General features: G+C 39.8%; 1 protein-coding gene across 3 annotated transcripts in view; it reads left to right on the top strand.

The window, feature by feature from the left end:
• cep120 (centrosomal protein 120) overlaps nucleotides 1-17,504 on the top strand; it is a 33,854-nt gene extending 16,350 nt beyond the window's left edge. For all 3 annotated transcript variants that reach the window (XM_086315358.1, XM_086315357.1, XM_086315356.1), the window contains exons 18-21: nucleotides 346-444; nucleotides 14,598-14,743; nucleotides 15,294-15,560; nucleotides 16,699-17,504. In XM_086315358.1, the coding sequence (XP_086171484.1) occupies nucleotides 346-444; nucleotides 14,598-14,743; nucleotides 15,294-15,510 (462 nt within the window). In that variant the 3' untranslated portion in view covers nucleotides 15,511-15,560; nucleotides 16,699-17,504. The remainder of the gene's footprint in view (nucleotides 1-345; nucleotides 445-14,597; nucleotides 14,744-15,293; nucleotides 15,561-16,698) is intronic.
• Nucleotides 17,505-22,929: the final 5,425 nt, after the last annotated feature.

Below are 22,929 nucleotides of genomic sequence, written 5' to 3'. Positions count from 1 at the left end.
GATGAAATTTAATGAAACTCAAAGAAAATGACACAATTTGCACTCCACAGGTTAGTTAGTGAAATAAAGCAATATTAGAGAAAATGCTAAAAAAAGCTGCTAAAAGTCTAAAATAATAAAAATTATTATACAACATGTAATACTACAATATTACATAAAACAGTGCTCTATAACCTTTTTAAGCTAAAAGGGTTAAATAACATTAATACATTTTTGCAATAATAACTCTAAAATAAGTAAAAATAAAGCAATACTGAAAGAAATAAACTAAAAATGAAAACAAAAAAAATGCAACACAATAAATATGCTATTGAAAAAAGCACAAAAGGTGTTTTTCGTTGTCAGGTGGAGCTGGAGAGGAAGCTGGAGTCCGCCACTAAATCCAAGCTACACTACAAGCAGCAGTGGGGGCGTGCCTTAAAGGAGCTTGCTCGATTCAAACAGGTATGGTTCACCCAGAGAAGGATGTGATTCTTATAGGAGCTGTTTACTGTAGAGTGCTAAACTTTTATACCGGGGTTACAGATTTAAAGGATGGGTAGTCTTAACAATGCATGTTTGCATGTTAGTATGGGCTGTAAAGGTATGTTCATGCTAGTTGTCTAAGTATAAAAATATGGGCCAGTGGTTATCCCTGTTAAGTATGTAAATGTGTTTAAAAACTCATAACAAACCAAACATAAAAAGGATTTTTCAGCAAATTACAGTTACTTATTTTTGTTTTTAGAAAAGCGCAATAACATCTGAAGCTAAATGTTAATTACATTCCAAGTTGATATTCATAGAGTATTCCAGTATGTAATGACATCAGTAACCAGATGGATGAAAACAAGACTAGTAGTCCAGAATCTCAACAGAACAGGACAGAATGATGACAGCAGTACCTGAAACTGACAAAAACAAAACCCAAACTTTACCATTAAAACAAAGCGAGTGAGAGGAGCTGACCTCGGACCGTCTTGACAGCGGTCATATTTCACAGCAGATAATTGTAGTTTTTCAGTGAGGGGATGCTGCAGGTTTTTAAATCTGCTGCTAGAGATGAGCTGACAGTGTTAGGACATGTAAGTGCTCTGTTTAAAGACATAGAGTGAGCAGAGGAAACCAACCATAGCTCCACACACGTCACATCATACTGAGGATGCAGCAGCATGTAGATGTGTGATTGAGTTTTAAGGCAATTTAAAACTTACTGTAGACTTTATATTGCTGTCACCTTTTTTGGTGTTGTCTTTTTATTTCCTCAATCTAAACATGTTCTTTTTAGACTAACTGGTGATTCTAAATTAGCTGTAGGTGTGAATGTGAGAGTGAATGTTTGGTTGCCATTCAGTGTCTTGGTCCAAATGCTGCGACAGATTTCATCACCCTGCAGTTAGTCGCCAAGTTGAGTAATTCACTTTAGTTTAAAGTTCATAGCTTAAACATAATCTCAAAGCACTTTATATTGTAACATTAGGACCCTAAATAAAGCCCCAGATATTAGACGGAGAACCCCAGGAAGAAATTTCCATTAAAAACAGTCTCATTGAGCGGGAGTGACCATCGATGACCAGCTAGGGGGTAAAAAGAGAGGATAAAGGAGCGTAGAGAGATGACAAACAAAAAGGCCAGAACTTAAACTACAAGAGAAACTGGATAAAAGCTGAAGGTGTGCAAAGAGTGGAGAAGTAATGTTTGGTGCATCATGGGAAGTTACGTGAAAGCGTCAACAGCAAAAGATGGAAATAGAAAACCGGAATTCAGCTTTTGGTTAGTGACGTCTGCTGCTGCTCTACTCTACTCTAATAGGGACCATCACTTAAAACATGACCATGACGTTGTAAGGCATGAAAGCAGTCTTTTTGAAAACAGAGGAGTTGCTCTCTGCTGGTCATTAAAAAGATTTAAGGCACTTTCACGTTGCTACATGCATCTTTTACAGTATACACTCTGTGGTCAGAGGCCCAAAAAGCATCAAAGTGTATATATCTATGCTGTTTGAGGATTAAGAGTGGATTTGTATTGGTTTTGTGTCCTCACAAGTTTGGAAAGACACACGTGTGTGTTTGTATGTCTGAAGGAGAAAGAAAACGGGAGGAGAACGAAGTGTGTTTTTACATTGGAGTCAAATATTTAGCAGAGTTGAAGTAGACAGCCATCAGTTCTTAACAGCCCATACACACTCATCCACCTATCTTTGTGAGGACTCTGATTCACATACAACTACTAAATGCCTAAACCTAATACCAACCCAAACCCTGAAACCAAACCCTTTGAAGGTCTGTCACAAAGTGAGTGAGCACGTCATCACTCCACAGGCCTACAACTGAAACTTGTCCTCACAAGGGTAGACGTTTATGTGCACACACACAGCACTAAGTGGGGCTTTAGTCAGACTAAGCCTAATGTAAACACACGCAGACGCACAGACCTTATCTGACAAACTAATAACTGTTACCGACATTAACCAGCTGGAAAACTGGACGGACATTTTTCCTCCCCCTCGCTCTCCGTCTCTCTTTCATTTTTCCTTTTTACAGCAGCCTCGCCTCTTTTGTTTCCTCCTGTCTCCTTTTTTCTTCTTGTTTGACAGTTTCTCCTTCTCTTGTGTCTTCACTATTTATCACGTTCAAACTTCTTCCTCATTTTAGTTCTCCTTTCTTTTCTTAATTTTCTTCGTCTGCCTCACGTATCCTTCCTTGTACCTCCTGTCTGCCTCCTTTTGGTTCGCCTTCCTTTTCGTTTCCCATCTTTGTTCTCACTTTTTTTTCTTTTGGTTTTTCCTCCCCATCCCTCCTTCCTCCCCTCTCTTAAGTGCCACATCATTGTAAAGAAAACACAGAGTGATTTATGCACCTCTAAGGGGGTTCAGCTCTGAGTGTCACCCCCCACCTATTAATCATTCCCTGGGTTTGCGTTGAGCAATAAGCTAGTCAGGCGCTAACTATTCAGATGTCACACTCTCGCTTTTTATAAAATATCAGGCCTGTGTTTACACGACCATCCGTCTTGGTGCGCCGCGGTTTTTAAAGCCGCCGCTTGTTTGGTTTTTCTCGGCCTCTACTCGCCTATTTATTCTCTCCTCTCAGCGCCTCGCATGGCGTGCTGTTTAGCTCAAGTCAGATCATAAAAATTCTTGTCCAAGGAATAATGTGCTTTTCTACCCAGGAGGTGCAAGCGGCTGGAGAATTAATACCCACACAGGACTGTGGTTTTAGATCAGAGGGTCGGCCCCTGCCTTTTTGAATTCAAAATATTGGGACAAGGAGCTTAAGTTGGTCTTTTCAAAGAAAAAATACTAGGGCACAAAGAGATTAAAGTTTTGGGACGAGAAGCGTAAATGTGGTATTTTTAGAAGCTAGGTGTTGTGGGACAGAGAATTACACTTGGTCATTTTCTTGAAAAGAAAGAAGCAAAGACTTCTTGGCCAGTTTATTTCTGCAGATCCAGCAGTAACAAAGGCTTTGATACAAAATCCAAGTTTATGGAGGAAAGAAAAGGGGCTGTTGCTGTTCTGATGTGAACTGAAGTCCACCATAGAAGTCAAATATAATCATAAGCCACAACATTAAAACCACCTGCCTGCATCTGATGGGCAAATTATGCAAAAGTGGGTTATTTTTAATGCCTTTTTTTTTTTTTTCAGCATTTCTAGGCCACTCAAGTACATTTTGCTTCACGTTTTAGCAGGTTTTTTCCCCCCGAAGAATCTATTGTTTCTAGCTTTGGGTACCGCTCACATTTGAACTGCTACTGAGGCCGTTGCTGGAATTTGCAGATGGCCATTTTAAAAACCATGAATCTTATATTTTTAGAATTCAAGTAAATAATTGAATATATACAATTATTTATTAACAATAATAATAATAATAATAAGGTACTTTTTGTTCTTTTGTGAGCTTAAAATGATGTAAAACCTTGGAAAATTAATTGAAACTATAAACAGAATATAAAGAAATGCCCACTATGACTTTTTGTCAAAACATCAGTGTATTGTGATGAAGAGACATCAATTGAAGTTGAGAAAGATCCAGGTAAAAAGAAAAATTAAAGGTTAAACGGAAGCATACGTTCTGAAATATTTCAGCAGTTTTATCTATAATCATACAGTCTGTGTATCAGTTTTGCAGTAATGTAAATCTACTTATATAAAAGTGCACATAATGTACTCAGTAGTGCAGTTTTTAGTACATTACATGTGGAGATTGCGCGTTCTCTCCAGATACTCCTACAATCCAAAAAGATGTGTGCTAGGTGATTCTAAATTGGCTGTAAGCGTGAATGGTTGTCTGTCTCTCTGTGTTAGCCTGGGGACCTTTACAGGGTGTACTCAACCCTTCGCCCTATGATACCAGAGACACGTTCTGACCCCCAACCACCCTGCGTTAGATAAGTGGAAAAAAAACTTGATGGATTAGTGTTTCATTCAAAATATTGTGGACCACAAGAAGAACACAGGGTAGCATTATAGGGTATACAGTGGGGCAAAAAAGTATTTAGTCAGCCACCAATTGTGCAAGTTCCCCCACTTAAAATGATGACAGAGGTCAGTAATTTGCACCAGAGGTACACTTCAACTGTGAGAGACAGAATGTGAAAAAAAAAAATCCATGAATTCACATGGTAGGATTTGTAAAGAATTTATTCGTAAATTAGGGTGGAAAATAAGTATTTGGTCACCTCAAACAAGGAAAATCTCTGGCTCTCACAGACCTGTAACGTCTTCTGTAAGAAGCTTTTCAGTCCCCCACTCGTTACCTGTATGAATGGCACCTGTTTGAACTCATCATCTGTATAAAAGACACCTGTCCACAGCCTCAAACAGTCAGACTCCAAACTCCGCCATGGCCAAGACCAAAGAGCTTTCGAAGGACACCAGGAAAAGTATTGTAGACCTGCACCAGACTGGGAAGAGTGAATCTACAATAGGCAAGCAGCTTGGTGTGAAAAAATCAACTGTGGGAGCAATCATCAGAAAATGGAAGACATACAAGACCACTGATAATCTCCCTCGATCTGGGGCTCCACGCAAGATCTCATCCCGTGGGGTCAAAATGATCATGAGAACGGTGAGCAAAGATCCCAGAACCACACGGGGGGACCTGGTGAATGACCTGCAGAGAGCTGGGACCAAAGTAACAAAGGTCACCATCAGTAACACACTACAACGGCAGGGAATCAAATCCCGCAGTGCCAGACGTGTTCCGCTGCTGAAGCCAGTGCATGTCCAGGCCCGTCTGAAGTTTGCCAGAGAGCACATGGATGATACAGCAGAGGATTGGGAGAATGTCATGTGGTCAGATGAAACCAAAGTAGAACTTTTTGGTATAAACTCAACTCGTCGTGTTTGGAGGAAGAAGAATACTGAGTTGCATCCCAAGAACACCATACCTACTGTGAAGCATGGGGGTGGAAACATCATGCTATGGGGCTGTTTTTCTGCCAAGGGGACAGGACGACTGATCCATGTTAAGGACAGAATGAATGGGGCCATGTATCATGAGATTTTGAGCCAAAACCTCCTTCCATCAGTGAGAACTTTGAAGATGAAACGAGGCTGGGTCTTCCAACATGACAATGATCCAAAACACACCGCCCGGGCAACAAAGGAGTGGCTCCGTAAGAAGCATTTGAAAGTCCTGGAGTGGCCTAGCCAGTCTCCAGACCTCAACCCCATAGAAAATCTGTGGCGGGAGTTGAAAGTCCGTGTTGCTCGGCGACAGCCCCAAAACATCACTGCTCTCGAGAAGATCTGCATGGAGGAATGGGCCAAAATACCAGCTACTGTGTGTGCAAACCTGGTAAAGACCTATAGTAAACGTTTGACCTCTGTTATTGCCAACAAAGGTTATGTTACAAAGTATTGAGTTGTATTTTTGTTATTGACCAAATACTTATTTTCCACCCTGATTTACGAATAAATTCTTTACAAATCCTACCATGTGGATTCATGGATTTTTTTTTTCACATTCTGTCTCTCACAGTTGAAGTGTACCTCTGGTGCAAATTACTGACCTCTGTCATCATTTTAAGTGGGGGAACTTGCACAATCGGTGGCTGACTAAATACTTTTTTGCCCCACTGTACATATACAGGGTAGAATTACTTAGATTACAATTTGGCGATGCACAAACTTCTGTCACACAAGATAACATTCTTCACTCTTCTGGACCTTTTGAAGATGTAGCAGTAGAGTTGGAGTTGGTCATCACGATTAGGAGCTCAATACTCCACTGATTGCCACAGAGTATTTGTTATTTTATTGATTTTAAGTGCAGCATCTTCCATGTGCCCACATACCTGCAAATGCTTTTTATCTTACCACGTAGAAAAATGCAATCCTTTTCCATGGGAAAGAGTCTGCCGGGGGTTAAAGTTTTATAACAGGTTGTTGAAGGTCCATTCTCTGCTTGGACCAGTTAACCTCCATCATGTCTTGGTTTCATTGGTCATGTGATCTTGCTGCTGAGTTCAGCTCCCCTCGGGGCTATCCAGACTAAAAGTGTCCTCTCTCATGACGCCGTGAGTGTGTTTGTATAAAACTGTCTGTCAAACAGCAGATGTAACATGTTGTCTGAGGGTATTTCAGTGTTACTGGTCTCAGTGGACACTCTGATGGTTCCCACTGGTCATTCCTGAAATATTATGGAGTCCCAGGGTGAGGGGTGCTGTCCCAGACAGCGAGGGTCAAAGGGTTTGATCGGTACTGAGAGATTTTAAGGAATAATACTCTACACATGATGAATTTTCAAATTTTTTCCACACAGTTGCTTTGCTGGATGGTTTTCAGTCCATCTGGAAGTAAGCACGCGGCTGAAAACACATAAGCAAAGCAGGAAAGGCAAACAGTGGTAGTTCATAGAAGTTTAATATAAAGAGCCAAGCAGCTCCACTGGGAACGTGAATTTAACACAAATTGCAAACAGTTGGAATAGAAATGACGTTTTTGACCACTTGTCGGTCAGAGAGCTGGTAATGAACATCAGTTATTTCTCAGGAACAGAAACCTCAAATGGAGCCAAAAGAATGTGTCGAACAATGAAAAATGGGAAACACTCTACTATAACCATTGTTAATAAATGGTAAATTGACCGTTAATTAAACTTCAGTTGCCTCTCGCCCTGCGACAGCTGAGCTAGGCTTCGGTCCAGCCCCCCCACCACAACTCTGCAATGGAGTAAGCTGTTAGGAAGCTGGTTGATATTAACAGTGAAAATTGGTTTGTAGAGCATTTTCTGGATGGTTATTATAAAGCTGAGGCTGATTTTGATCATTTTTGTTTTTTCTCTTGTCGTTTTCTTGCATTTCCACTCAGATAGGTTTAGTTTGGTTAAGTCCAGGAAAACATTGCTGTTTAAAGTTAAGTGAGCCTGGTTTTGCCCCAGGAATAGACTAGCGCTCTGTATTTGCCTTCTGGCACCAGGCATGCTTGAGGCAGGGTTGAGAAGACATGGGTGCACAAGCAGTTTAGTCTCTAACTGCTTTTCACTTTTATTTCCATGCAGTAACACAGAGATTCCCAGATGACAGAGGAAGATTTTGTGACAGTTGGAAAAGATGACTTTCTCAGATCATTTAAAAACCCTTCATGATCACTTTGTTTGCCGCTTTGACTTCTTGCTCTACAACAACACTGATGGGCTTGATTTTTATTTCTGGTCTTTACTGCAGTGAGTTTTAAGCTTAGGCCTGTGTTGACTTCACAGTTTAGGTGAACGACTAATATGTCGGGCAGAATTGCAGTTTTTAGTGATTGACATGGTTCAGAGTTGGTCTTACAAAAAGCTCGATCACAGCTTTACACACTCGTCTGCATGTTGTCACTGTTTGTGCCGTTCTTTCTACAGCTCACTGTGGTGACTGAAGTTATAATATGCAAACAACCAACGTGAAACATTGTAAATTTGAAAGCTGATTTTGGTCAGATTATTGAGCTTTTGGTCCCATAATTCATTTTTAAATCGTTTATTTTGTGTGTCGCTGCTTGTTTTAAAGATTGAACAAATAAGAACTTCAGCTTTAACTAGGTATCGCAACTCCGATATTTCAGTGCTACTAATACATTGAAACTTCACTTCAAAGAGTGAATACAAACCCAGTGCTTAATGTTAAATGTTTCGGTCTCCATTATAGACGGACGGCATTCTTCAACTCTGCTCCTGCAGCTTTTATCTCCTGCTTATTGGTCTTAAACCTCCACTCTGCATGTCCCTGCAGCCTGAACATATGGACCTTAACCCTTCAAACACAGCAGATATAACAGAGCTGCAGGCATGTTTAACCCTCTGTTGCAAAGATCTCATCTGCTCAGTGCTACATTTAATTAGTGAGGTTGAAAAGCCTGCAAACATTACACTATTTAGGCTGCTGGTTGTGATATTGACTTAATAATTATATCAGTATGATGGTAAGAGTTCTCAAGATGAAATTGATGACTTCAATTCTGAAAACTTGTTGATCCGTCTCTATATTCAAAAACATTTTATTCCAGTTTTATTTCCTAAAATTGGCAAATTTCTCATCAGTCTACTTCTTGAATAAATAAAACTTGCTGATATTTTTTTTTTTCATCTGAGGAAATGGTAAATGGCCTGTATTTGTATAGTGCTTTACTCAAACAATGTAAGTTGCACATTTTCTAAAAACATCTGTGAGTCCTTATTACTTAAACTCCACTTTGTTTTTCTCCAGACGGCCAAAATGTGGGTTAAGTGATTTACAAAACTGCTCTTGTGTGTGAAGCTCACCCAGCTTCTTATGGAAACCAGAGATTCTGTATATGAAGCTAGGAACCCTCGTTTATCTCTAATCATCCTCATTTCCTTCGTGTTTTATCCGTCATGTCTCTAAACAAGCTCACAGAGCGCTGGTGAAAAACTCCCCCTGAACTCCCACAGGTGGCGAGCTGCTCAGAAAACTTCATGTGATTATAGAAAAGTGTGTCCACATGTAAGCGATGGGATGAAAGTGTTTGTACGAGGCATCCCCCACCCAGCTGCTCAAGACTTCTGACAGTACAGGCGAGTAATGGAGGGTCAGACAGCGGGGGAGGAGAAGTCATTCTCGGAGCATCCATCCCAGAAACCAGCATCCAGCCTGGTCTTCATCTTCAGGCTCACAGCAGTTTTTTTAGCCGTTGATAAAGGAGCAGTGAAGGCTGGATGTTGTGTTGTGGTTCACAGTGGTCATGGATATCATTTTATCTCAGTTTATATTTTCGGTCTGTTTAAACATTTCATTTGAATGTGTTTCAAGAATCAGGAACTTAAGATGGATGCTCTTTTATTCAAACAGTCTGATATAATAGACACAGCTATATATTCAGAGATTTCGATACAGCGGTACCACTAATGTTGAAAAATGAAAAATACGCCAATTCAACGTCTATAAAACTGGAAATTCCAAGTCCAACTTTCTTTCTGTCGTGATTTTTGATTGTTTGACTTTTTGTGATTTGAACCACACCAGTGGGCTTCACATGCTAGATGCTCTACACAAGATGCTCGTAGTCTCTCGATTACATCAAAGGATGTAAAAAGGCCCCAGGAGGAGGCCTGAGGGCAGACTCGGGACACGCTGCAGAGATTACAACTCTCGGCTGGCCTGGGAACGCCTTGGTGTTCCCCCGGACAAGCTGCAGGAGGTGGCTGGGGAGAGGGAGGTCTGTACTTGAGCAGTAAGGTCGTGTTTATACACCACGGACAAGCAGTTGTGCCTATTATATTTTATTAAATGCACCTGAAGGTCGTAGTTGATGGCTCATAGATAAATGACCAGTCACAAAAAAAACTTGAAGAGCGGGTTGAAGTCCACTTGGACGCTTGCATATTCATGGAGAAATATAAATATTATCGCTGCATGATTGTGGATTTTATCTTATCTGCAAAGAGATGACACTTCTGAGTAGAGGCTGAGATTAATTTCGTTAATTTAATCGCTTTTGGTGACCAAAGCTTTTTTATTTCTTTTTTTAATTTAATGAACAATACCAAAAACTTCCAAAAATTGGCATTTGCCCCTAGAGTCAAAGCATACCTTGAGCTTTCTTCTACATGGGTTTTGTTAAGTGAAGTTTCTCCTTTGGTTACCTCAGCTGATGCTAAGATTTTCATTCGGAGTGAGCAGGATGAACAGGGTTAGAAATGAGTATAACAGAAAGATAGATGGACGGATCAAATCAACAAGACATCAGGACAGCAGAGTGAACGGGAAGGTTTACAAGATGGTAGCGAGACCTGCTATGATGCATGAATGACAGGAAGTCGAGCTGGAGGTGGGAGAAGTTGAAGATGCTTTTCACTGGGAGTGACCCGAAGGGACAAGATTAGAATATCAGAGGGACAGCTCAGGTTGAGGTTTGAGGGGCATGTTTGAGATGGTTTGGACATGTGCAGAGGAGGGATGGTGGATATATTGGGGAAAGAGTGTTGAAGATGGCTCTGACAGGTTGGAGGAAAAAAGGAAGACCACAGAGAAGTTCATGGATGTCGTGAAGGAGGACATGATAGTTGTTGTGATAGGGTTGGGTGCTAAGGGTAGGGCGAGATGAAGGGAGATGATCTGCTGTGGCAACCTCTAAAGGGAGCTGAACAGAAAGAGGAACCAACGGAATAATTTTATACAGATTATTTTGTTTTCATAATTGGTGGAAGCCAAAATCAGATTAATTGTGTTGCCTTATATTTAGTTTACAATCCGTGGCCACTGGTCCCCCTTCATCCAGAACTATGTCTGTCCTGTCAAATACACTTCTCGGGTAGGTGACCACATTTTGTTAGAACTGTCCATGTGGTTATTTTGATGCTGTCAGCTGTGATTCAGAGCCCAACGGTGTAATATCTGCTTCAGAGTCCTGACTTTTAGCTACTTTTCTCTGTGCCTCCCGTTCCTCCTACCCCCCTGTTGAGGCCTCGGTATCACCTCGTCCTCTGATTGTTTCAGGACTCAGCCTCAGGTTGTCCTTGGCAGCGGGCACTAGAGAAAATGTTTAGCCTGTTTGTTTTTCTAGTAATTAGCCCTAAAACGGCCTGTAATACAGACTGTTAATGGTCCACAGAGAGCTGAGCCTGTGTCAACACACGTGTGTGTGTGTGTGTGTGTGTGTGTGTGTGTGTGTGTGAGTGAGAGATGGTGTGTTTTTTCTGTGAGGAGGCGATCAGCCGTGTGAAAGTGGAAGCTTTCTGTGTGTGTGTAATGTGAAAATGTTGGTTTTCCCATCCAGAATGAGCCGGCTGCTCGATCTGCTCTCTATCAGCCGAGCGCACAGACAGATTCCAGCCTCTCCGATCACCTCCCCACTGCCTGCGCTCTGCTGCTCGCACTCTTCCTCATTATTGCGCCGTCAGCTGAGTATGGGATGGTAATGTTGCTCAGCCTATTAAAGATATTTTAACAACTGCTTTTAGTGGTTAAATTTAGAGGATCGCCTTCGACCTTTGGTGCGCCTTCTCCATGAGATCATGGTCAATCTGCACTGTAACTAATGGATACTAAGAAAATAAAGCTGCAGTTAGTCAGTAAATCCATTAGCTCATCAATGGAAAGTTATTGTCCATTATTTTGATACATGATTACATATTAACCGTCAAGCTTTTGTTCCCATTTTACAATTCCTCTGAACTTTCCGCTTTTGGGGCCTCATTTCTGTAAATTTAAAGACTTTTGGATTTTGTTCTCTAAAAATGTAAACTGTCGTCCGATTTCAAAACGGAAAAATCAAAACAGACTCCAGTGAAACTCTTTCTGCTGGGGAAAAACAAAAGAGTTCATCGTTTGAGTGCATCAAAAGCAAAGTGCTTAACCATCACGTAACCACACACTGCCATTCGCTTTAGGGAGAATTAACTTAATTGTCAACATTTGCTGCTTTTATTTGCCTTTCAATTATGATAAATTTAATATTTTGGAAGTTAGACAAAACAGCTTTCACTGTTTTCATAGACCTTTGATCCATCTGTTGTCTGAACAGCTGATCTGATTCAGGGCTGCAGTGAGCTGGAGCCTGTCCCAGCTCATTTTGGCAAGCTTGGTCAGAGATGCAGGGTAAACTCTGGACAGATTGCCGGCCCTTCGTAGGCCGAACACAGAGAAACATTCTGGTTCACATTCATGCCTACAGTCAATTTTCAATCAGCGATTACTCAAATGTGCTGATCTGTGGATAGTGGAAGGCAGCTGTCATACCCAGAGACAACAGGGAGGTGCAGCAAGAACATTAAGCTCCCCTGTGAAAATCATTTATTTAAAAATATTTTAAAAAATCAGTTACCTAATAAATCAACATAATTTTTAGTTTAAGCTGTTAAAGAGAGCATCTCAGTTTTTTCATGATAAGAAATAAGAAGCCCCCCCCCCCACCCCCCAAAAAGACAAAAACAAAAACAAAACCAAAGTGTTGATTGTCATAACTTCCTACTGTTTGTTTGCTGTTCAGCCATCAGATATTAAATATTTTAGTCTGTTTGTCAGAACAGTGGATAACCTCCAGATCTTCAGCACAGCATGAAGATAAGAAACAGGTTACCGCATAAAGCTGCCATAAACCAAAACCAGTGGCCAAGTGACTTAAAACCTTTGTGCTAAAGCCCAGACAAACTTCATCCTGCAAGTAACCCTAAAAACCTAAAACCCAATTGGTTGATTTGATTAATTGTTTACCTGTTAGTAAAACATGTAATAGTTTGATATTAAGTGCTGCCAATCTTGATCCTGACATATGACAGATTAAATATTTTGGACTGTTTTTCAGACAAAATGTTTCTACTTTAAGAAATTCCTGCATTTTTTGGTCTCACATTCTGTTAAATGTTAATGAAGCTGCTGGTCAGCTTGCCTCTGTGTTTTATGCAATCCCTTCAATATTTCAATTCTTTAAATAATATTAAAAAACAATGTGCCAAATATTCAGCTTTTTCTGTCTTTTATAATGAAATAAATTATTTGTTTAGATTTTGCAAATGCAACTTTGCAAGCAAAACATTAGACATGAGAAGAATGTCACAGCTGAGTAGCTGCTAACCACCACCCTGTTTTCAAAGGAAAAGGGCAAATATTAGATGTTTCTAAATGACTCATTACTCTTTAGTTCATTCAGTTTAATTTAAATATTTAAATTTGTTTGTGGACTGTTACACAGATCAGACTTCACTGCTGGATGTTTTACAGACCAAACAACAATCACATGATCATGAAATTAGTCATCAGATTAATTAATACATTTAAGAAGTGGTTTAACTGATTAATTAACTATAACTTTAAACCTTCAGCGGTAACTAATTACCAAACATGAGAATTTACTTTAACCACTTTTCTGGATCATCATTTCTAACCACGTAATTCGTTCTCAAATGTGCTTAATAACAAAAATAAGTGTTAGCGGCAGCCCTCGACTGGGGTTATGAGTAATTTTGATGACTTGCTGACCCTCTGCTAGTGCTGGAAACATTCACACATCCTTCCAGGGTTCACGTGTAGCCAGATATTTGTCACTTTTAACGGTGACAGTCAGAATAATAAGAAATACCCCAGTAACTGTTTTCTCCAATCACTACATAAAACGTGAGCTGCAATGATTAGCCAATAGATGATTCATCTGCAGCTGTTTTCATATTTATTCAACGTTTTCGGTCATTTTTAATAAACTGAAAGTAGAAAATTCTCCCAGTGCGCTTTTCTGCTTCTCTTGGTCTCGTGTTGAATATGTAATATTTTTCTAATTTAAAAGTAAAAAGATATTTGGTAACATCACTTTATGCTTTTGTATGTTGAGATTTCACATTATTTTTCTCCCATTTTATTATTTTATTGACCAAAAAAGACTTTGTACTTTTTTTAATCTAGATTATTTGATCATTTGTTTACATTTAATTATGTCTTAAATACGGTTCGAAAGCGCGAGGTTTTCACAGCACATGCTCTTTTTATCCCTTCTCGTAGACAGTAGGTTCATATGTTGGAGTTATGTCATCACCTTCAATCTTTTATGTTCTTATATCAGATTTTTTTTTCTGCAGGTTGTTGGATGTATAACCTGCAGCCTTTAAATGATAACTCTTTACATTTATAATTAAAGGTCTGAAGGAACGCCACATTTGTTTTCTCTCTTCAGACGGTTTTGTTGATTTATGAGCGTCCAGCTGACTCGGCTCAGATTGCTGTTCGGGACGGTTTTGGGAACTCTGAGCTGGAGACCCGAGCAGCTGAGAGAAATACGGCTTTTGGACATTTTTTATTAAGTTTCCTTTGAGTTCTCACCGCGTTGCTGTTGGTCTCCGTGTGAATTCTCTCGAAGCCCTGCAGCATTTTTCTCAGGCCAGCTTTATGAAAATGTGAAACCAGACAAATTTATCACCACAGTGCTCTGTGTGCAATTTGGAAAAACACTTTCTTGGCATCTGAACTCACACATTTCAGCGCACGGGTCAGAGGTTTATTTTCAAATATTCTCAGTTCAGATCTGATCAGTTGACCGGTGCTTGAATGCCAAGGTTCAAGTCAAACGTGTTGGAAGTCACAGTGAAGATCTTGAGGTTACGTGAGGTGAAAGAGAACCTGATTCTGCTCACATTTAACGAACATTCACAGCTTCATAGTTTCTCTTGTTTTGTTTTTTGCAGCGGGAGCAGGAAAACGCCATGACGCGTCTGAAGAAACAACAGGCTGAGCTCGAAGCCATGAGGCTGCGTTACCTAGCAACGGAGGAGAAGGAGGCGGTCCGACAGGACCGACAGGAGCTGGACAGCATCAGGAACGAGCTCAACAGGTGATGGTGATGATCAAGTTCAACAGACTCGGGGTGTCTTTCTGTTACGTGGCTGCACTTATCCCAACATCAGCAACCGCAAAGTGGTCGCAAAAATCAGCTCGACCAACCCAGAGTTTCCAAATTTAGCTGTGAGCACGCTCACACGAAACAGTTGAAACATCATAGAGAATGGCAGGAGTAAAGCTGTCTGCACGCTTAAGACTGGAAATGCCTCTGTAGACAGAATTCACTATAAGCCAGCAAACAGCTGTGAGCAATTAGTTTTTTTAATTACAACCAACAGGAAAAAAAATAAAGTTGCACCTAAAACATGAATGAATAAAATTCAGTTTCTTATTTACGCTACTTTCCAGAGGACTGATGCATCCTTTGGCAGTAGCTTTTTCTCGTCTTGAGCATAAAAGTTCAGCAAATCTGCAGCATAAGTTACCATGGCAACATGCCTCATTTGTAATAATAAAATCTGAGCGTTGAACCTGAAAGTATATTGCCCCAAACCCTGCTTCACAGTACAGACTCCTGTAAGGCATTTTGTTTTCTTCAACAGGTTAAAACAGCAAGATGACAGATTAGGCCCCACCCCCTCTGTGCTTGACCCCGCCCCCGGTCTGGCTCTGAGCGAGAGCGCCGAGGAGCACCTGAGCCGCCTGTTGGAAGAGAGAGACGCGTTGCTAAGGACCGGAGTTTATACCCACGAAGACCGAATCATCGCCGAGCTCAACAGGCAGATACAGGAAGCCATGACGGACAGAGGGAAGCTCTGACCGCTGCTGCAGCCGTCCAATCAGAGTCTGAGTCACACCTGAGGCTGCAGGTAAATCGGTTACCTGTTTGAATTCAGTTCGAAACCTGAGTCCGATTTGATCACATCTTTGTAATTCTTCAGAAAGAAAACAAACAGGCGACACGTTTGTTGTAATTGGGTAAAATTTAAATGGACCCTTTCTGCTAATATCCAGCTTATATTTTTATTTTTTGGAAAATACTACAACAGCTTTTCATGATTTACAGTTCAAAGTAATCCCTGTAACCTGCATCCCCCCCTGGCTCATCTGAAACGCGCTGTTTTAGCTCCTCCCCTTTCAGGACCACCCTCACTTTCAGACACACACGGGCGAAGCAGAGCCTGAGGGCTCCAACCGACCACAGACCACATCAGTCTGAAAGATGTTTATTCAGCAGATCCCGACTGCTGAATAAACATCTTTCCTCTGTGCTGCACAATCAGGCATTAAATTTTTCATTATTATGGTATTTGTGTATAACATATAAATAATTAATGTTAACCTAGACCTTTGTGCATTCGTGCAGATCTGTGCTGTGTTACATTTTGATTAAATGTAAAACAGTTTCCCTCTGTATTTATCACATAAAGCAATGAGACGTGCACAATGTTCCTTTTAAGACAATTACCGAGCAGCGGGGACATTTTTAAAGTAAATGCAGCATATTATTGAATTATTGCGCTCTCTGTAAGTATTTTTATTTTTTAAACAAGGCCTTGAGCCTCCTGTGCTGGCAGTGATATGTCACATGTACCTTAATCATGGAGTTTAATGTAGTGCAGTGTGTAAAGTTCGATATCAGCAGCGTCTATATGGAAAAAGGCAGCTTTCCTACGATTGGCTTTCACTTTAACGCAAAGATGAACAGCATGTAGCCTCTATGGATTCTGTGTCTGAGATAACTGTATTAGGGATACCCCCTCTCTGTGACATCATACAGAGCAAGCAGTAAAAAAAAAACCTGTGATATTAAGTATTCAGAGCAGTCTGAAGTCAGAGGTTTCAGCCCACAGAGAGTACTTGTACATGCACTGACCTCGTTATTTAAAATTTTTACCAACCTCATTATGAACATGCACCAATAGAATAGATATGATAGAAAATATAGCAACTTAGAACCTGAATGAGATCTTTTTCTCATGTGCGCCAAAATCTGTCTCCAAACAGAACTCAAGCGCATGATGGTGGATGAACTCTCCCGGAGTCCTGAAGCTTCAACAGCGTCTGTTACATAAATCAACCTCTATTTAAAATCTGTGTTTATCTGTGAACGAGTGAGTGTTGTATAAAAACTCAGAGTTTTGCTTTTAAAGCATCATCCTGCTGATTTTCAGTGTTTTACCTTTAAAAAGACAAATGCATAACGTTCAAGGACACTGCAACATTCACTGAGTGTCTGTTAGTGTATTAACTGTGTAAATAGACTCGTCCTTCATTTGTTGTGTCAGTGAACGCACCACAGACTCAAACGATGATTAGTTAATTGTTCGATTTCTTCCTTTATTTCATGTTTTGTGAATATCTGAAAAAGATATTCGGTTTAGTTTAACAGAGGATCAGGAAAACTTCCTTTTTTTTCACTCCATGCAGATAAATTTATTTTGTTGACGTTATTATGCTCATTTTTACATAATGGCTGCTTAGGAAGCAGAGAATAAATTATAATATAATAAAAACGAACTTTTGATTTTTGGATCTTGTTAAAATCAACAAGATCGGATGTTTCTTTACTAAAAACAGGAAACCAGCAGAGTGATCCTTGAGAGCCTGAAGCATTACTGAGTAAATGTTCTTTTTAAGTTATTAGAGACTCTGACGAGCCTGTGTGCAGTGTTGAGGAGTTTTTCTGTCTGACAGCAGGTGGCGCTGTAGCCTCAGAAACTCTCCTGCAAACACTGAGATCTAATTTATTTTTTAATGATCAGAGATGACTGATCTGTGTGCACGTGTGGAATAAATTATTTTGAGAGAAAAGCTGCTGTGTGTCTTTCATTAGTGTTTTTTAGAGAGCAGATCAGTATATTTACTCATCATTAAAAATTTTAAATTCTCCTGAAACCGTTTCTTTTAAATAAATTCATTTCTCTGTTCGCCAGTAAATGTAAATATGAGAATATTTCATTGGAGTCCTGATTGTGATTTTATTCTAAACCAAATGAGGAGGAAGAATTACAGATGATGTAAAAATGAATCTATAACTGCTGTTGCTCATTGGACTGGAGCTTTAGTACTCGAGTAATACAGGACGCAAGTAACTGAGTGAGGTCATTTATAATGCACACTTCCATGTGCCATCGGGATATTTTAAATTCTCAAAATATTCCCTACAATCCATCCAATTGATTATTAAACTGTAAGTTCTGCAAAGTTTCTGTTAATTACAGCTGTTAGAATTATTTTTTTTAAAGCAGTAAATATAAAAGAGTAAATCCTAAAAATGCAAAATACTTTTAGGTCCAAAGTGAAATGAAACAGAGCTGAAGATGGACTGCGCTGAGCAGACAGACGACATGTGTTATAACATGTAGAACATGTTCTCTCACACACGCAGATGCATTAGTGTGTGCTCACGGTGAGCAGATGTTCCAGCTCATCCGTGCAGACGAGGACGAGAGGAAGACGTGAAGAAAAAGTCAAGTGAAAAAATGTTGATGTTTAAAGCGAAATCCTTTCAAGTCTTGTCGGCTTTCTGCGTTTTTACCTCCAGCTTTTAAAACTTCAGTTCAATTTGCTGCATAACAAGGATGTAAAATGATGCTCAGATGTTAGTGACCCTCTCACTGTTTTTATTCTGAAAAATGTTTTTACTTGATAAGTTTCCAAAGAAAGCCAGGAGCAGCTGTGATGCAAAAGTGATGTTATTTACAAACTGAGTTGGCACCTCTAGTTGTATCTCTCCTCTTTTTGATTTTTTTCATATCAGACATCATAATGTCATAATTACACCCAATGAGACAATTGAAACAAGAGGACTTTGAACTGAAACAATGGAAAGGATGATCCAACTCCTTCAAGTCTCTTTCAAAGGATGGCAGTTGTTTCCAGTTGTCTTTTTGTGTCTAAAATTTTGGAGCAAGTACAACCAAAATGGAAACAAAAAAGTGGGTTTTAAAATCAAAACATACGGACAGAAGACTCAAAGAAAAATGCTTTTGAAAACAGAAAATGCAACAAAATAAATGAAAAGCAGTCAGTGTTTGCAAGAGTGGGACAGATGAAATGAGATTCACATGCAGCCTTTAATTATTTTCTTCCCTTTTTTAAGCCAGAATGTTCACTTATTAACCCTCTGAAGTCGTCATCAGTGACAACCTGAATCCAATCAATAACCTGAACTCTAAAATCTAGGCAATCAGAACCTGTCATTTTTGGTTTTACTAAATTGTCCTGCCTTTGCAAACAGCCAGCAAAGAAAAGTGTCAGTGGAAATGCAGCACAACAAATGCACCTTACACTTTTGCTCCTAAAAGTCCATTTAGTCTTCCTTCAAAATATAGGGTTAGGGGTATAAGAAAAGTAGGACTGTGTTATAGCTGCTGCTAGTTGAATGGTCAACCTTCAAATATTGTGATTCCATTTTTGCCAGATGTTGGATATTGGAAAGTCTCGAAAGCCATTCACTGATGTCAGCGGGTCATTTTTAAAATGTTCTGCTGCTACTTTGTAGTGACTTACAGAAAGTCTTTGATACAACAGATTTTAGAGTATTCAAGAAACGTGTGAAGAACAGGATTGGAGCTATAGCTCGCATGTGGATGAAAAGCAACATGGAACAGACACCAGAGAATTAATGATAATAGTTAATAGTCAAAGGCCATTTAAAGTAATGATACTATAATTTTATCATTTAATATTCTTAGGAATGGTTTTAATTATTGTATCTTCTTTTATATATTTTCTGTTATCGTGTATATTTTCTTTCCAAGTAAACATATATTTATTGTAATTTCTTATCTTTGTATATTGTGGATATAAAAGCCCAACTAGTCACAAGGGTTGGAAATTACGAATAGCTATACAATCTGTGCAACATACCACTTTTATTGCACTGCATTGCATTGTCTCTATCAAATAACATTTAATATGTAATAATTAGTAACAGTAATTTACTCTTATTTCTTTCGTACAGACGATTCAAATTTATTTTGTTCTGGGAAAAGTCAATAGTCAATATATGTCCCTACCCTCACTTATCATCGTGCGCTCTGGGTAGTGACCAAAAGAATGATGGAGATTGTAGATACAAACGACCAGTAGGGGAAATGATCTTCATCCAAAGATCCTCCTGTCAGGATCCTCCTCCATCCTGTCAGATGGAGAAGGATCATTCAGGAGGCATATAACCACCTCTCCACCGCACTGAAAGGAGCTAGTCGAGATGCTTTGGTCACCTGACCTCCTGGATGAGGTGTTCGGGACATGTCCCATCAGGAGGAGGCCCAGAGTAGAGCCTTGATTCTTGCTGGTTACCTGTCAACATCTCAAATTTCTTCAGCAAGAGTCAAATCTGTCTTGCACACAAGTTTATTCATGCTGTGCATTTTAACATTTTAACATTAGAGTCAATGGGGATCGTCTCACTTTTGCAGTCAGCCTCTCGTGGCCATTAGAGGGACTGCAGTTTGGGGGACATTTCCAGCCTTGAAGGTTGCTGATCGTCTTTTGAGCAGAACATTGCTCTGTGCTGAGATAAATCTCATCAGCTTCACCTCACAGTGGGTTTAATGTTGTGGCTGCCGTGCACAAACGGACTCTTTCATGTGATATATCTGAAGCTGTGGTCGGGTTACCAGCAGACAGATTTTCTCACAGTGAAACTTTCTCCTCCAACATGTTTCCAATTAAAACTTAAGAAAAAAACCCTCCAAAGCTTGATGTCTAATTGGTTTTGAAAGTGCAACCTCTACTCTGCTTAATATGCTCCCAGTCTTCCGAACAGGAAATTCCACTCAAAGCAAAGCATTATAACCATTACACCCATTACACACACACATGGTGGGGGAAACCCCATTCTCTGAAGTCTTCTTCTCTTGTATCTGCCACTGTAGAGTACAACCGAGCTGACCCACAGTGTTTGTTCTAAAGTGTGTGTTTTAGTTCCCATTAACCATACTGTCGTTATTATCATGTTTCTGTTAATCCACCAGTATGTGCAAGCTCTGAAACTGAATTTGCAACTTTACTTATTCATGAATGAACAGTTACTTTTAGTGTTTGGCCTGATTGATGATTGATTAATGTTTGACTTCAGGGTGTCAGCTCAAATTTGGACATTTAGTTCAGTGAATGTAATTTTTAATTTTAAATTAAAAAAAAATCTTAAAATGCTGAACAAGTACAGTTTGTCTGGAGAGGTTGCCAGTAAGAAGCTGCTTTCCTTTATAAAGAACACGGCAGTATAGCTTCGGTTTGCAAAGTCTCATCTGCGGAAACCACCAAACGGCTGCAACAATCCTTTGGACTGATGAGACCAAAGTGGAGATCTTTGGCTATAATGCCCAGCGCCGCATTTGGAAAAAATAAAACACAGCATATCAGCACAAACCATCATCATCATCTCTGAATCACTGTGGGGGACGGGTGATGATGAGGGCTTGTTCTGCAGCCACATGACCTGTGCACCTTGCAGCCATTGAGTTGACCATGAACTTCTCTGTAAGTGTTTTAGAGCAGCGGTCCCCAACCTTTTTTGCGCCACGGACCGGTTTATGCCCGACAATATTTTCACGGACCGGCCTTTAAGGCGTCACGGATAAATACAACAAAATAAAACTAGTACCGGTACCGAAAAAAAGAACATTTATTCATAACACACGTGAAAAGACCCAGGAAAACCGAGTTAACGATAAAAACGATAACAAAATAACGCTGAAAACCGATAAAAACCCTGAAAACCATACATTTCACACCTGAGCCTCAACTCTCGCGGCCTGGTACCAAGGGGGTTGGGGACCGTTGTTTTAGAGAATGCCATTTCTAACAAATGAAGCTAGGCTGACAATGGGTCAAGCAACAGGACATTACCCGTTACAGTTAAGCACAGAAATCTACAAAATGACTGAAAATAAAAAGAATCAAGTTGTTCAGTGGGCCAGACCTCAACCCGATCAAAATGCTGTGATGGGACCTCAAGAGAATGGGTTAGTAGTAAAATGAGTCACAAAGCAAACCAGATTGTCATTTGATTGCATTAAAAATACTCCAAAATGAATCAACAGCACAAACCTGGTTTAAAAGTCTGATTCAGTCACTCACTTAGCAAACACGAAGCGCTAGCAGCTGCAGCTACATGTCTCAGCATCCACCTGCCTGTCAAAGAGGACACGACCCTAAACTTAAAACTGGACATTTATGACAGGGGTCTGTGGAGATGGACTCACTTTGGGAGTCTAAGCCCCCGTTAGAGCACCTTTGGTTTTCCAGCCCTGAAGGCTGTGATGCCTAAACCTGCAATGCTTCGATCCCGTTTTGTAGTTTAGTGTTTTTATTTTCTTCAGTGTTGTTTTTTTGGTAGTTTTCTCTCTGTTTGTTACATGTTTTGTTTATTATCATTTTATAATAAAAAAAAGTTTAATATTATTACCTCCTTTGATGTTAAGCAAAGCTTGTAATAGTAAAGTTTCATTATTGCTCAAGGGTTAAGTTGTTCTTGGGTCACAGTAACCTGATTTCTATTACAAGTACTCTGTTTATGGTCTAATTTACATCCTGTTGTACATTAACAACTTTTTTCCCTTCATTTCAACTCATTTCCAAATGAGCGATTGCTATAATTAGTGTGCAATTTTCCTTTTTTCTGATTTTCCTCATTGCATAATCTGGATTCTCTTTCAGCTGGGGATGTTTTAAATTATTTAGGCTGAGGTCATAAATCAGGCATTCTTCTCTTTTTTTCCTCTTCCTGGGAATTTAATGTCTTTGTTCATTTTTCACTTGTTCAAACAAATGAAACTGAACAGTTTTCCTTCTCTCTCTCTCGTCTCTCAGTCAGCAGTTTCTATACGTTTGTTTTTCTTCCTTCACACTAACTGCTTCTAATTAAAACTATCGCTGCCATAATCTCATTACGTGTAATCTAATCTTGACTCACTCATGTGTCTGTCAGACATTTAGAAAGTGGGGGGAAAAAAACTCCTCAAACTTCTCGTTGTGGGATCATTTGTTTGGCTTCAGAGTTTGGATCAGTTTCCCACGGTGAAAAAAAAAAATCCCTGTGAGTGATGTCTGAAGGCTCGCCTTGTGTTTGTTTTGGTAAAATTTTGTTGAATCCTCACAGGAATAATTTCAGAAATCAGACTGGAAAGTTTGAAAATGCAGCTTGCAGACTGACAGAGAGGAGGTCAAGGCAGGGCTGTGTGTGTCACACATTATTAGCAGTAAGTAGAGGCAGCTGGTGAT

Source organism: Aulonocara sp. 'chitande type north' Nkhata Bay, linkage group LG12, assembly GCF_057382095.1.
Source record: "Aulonocara sp. 'chitande type north' Nkhata Bay isolate Kocher_YH1m ecotype deep benthic linkage group LG12, A_spYH_male_GT1.1, whole genome shotgun sequence".
Lineage (NCBI taxonomy): Eukaryota > Metazoa > Chordata > Actinopteri > Cichliformes > Cichlidae > Aulonocara > Aulonocara sp. 'chitande type north' Nkhata Bay.
This window is presented reverse-complemented; position numbering and strand designations above follow the sequence as displayed.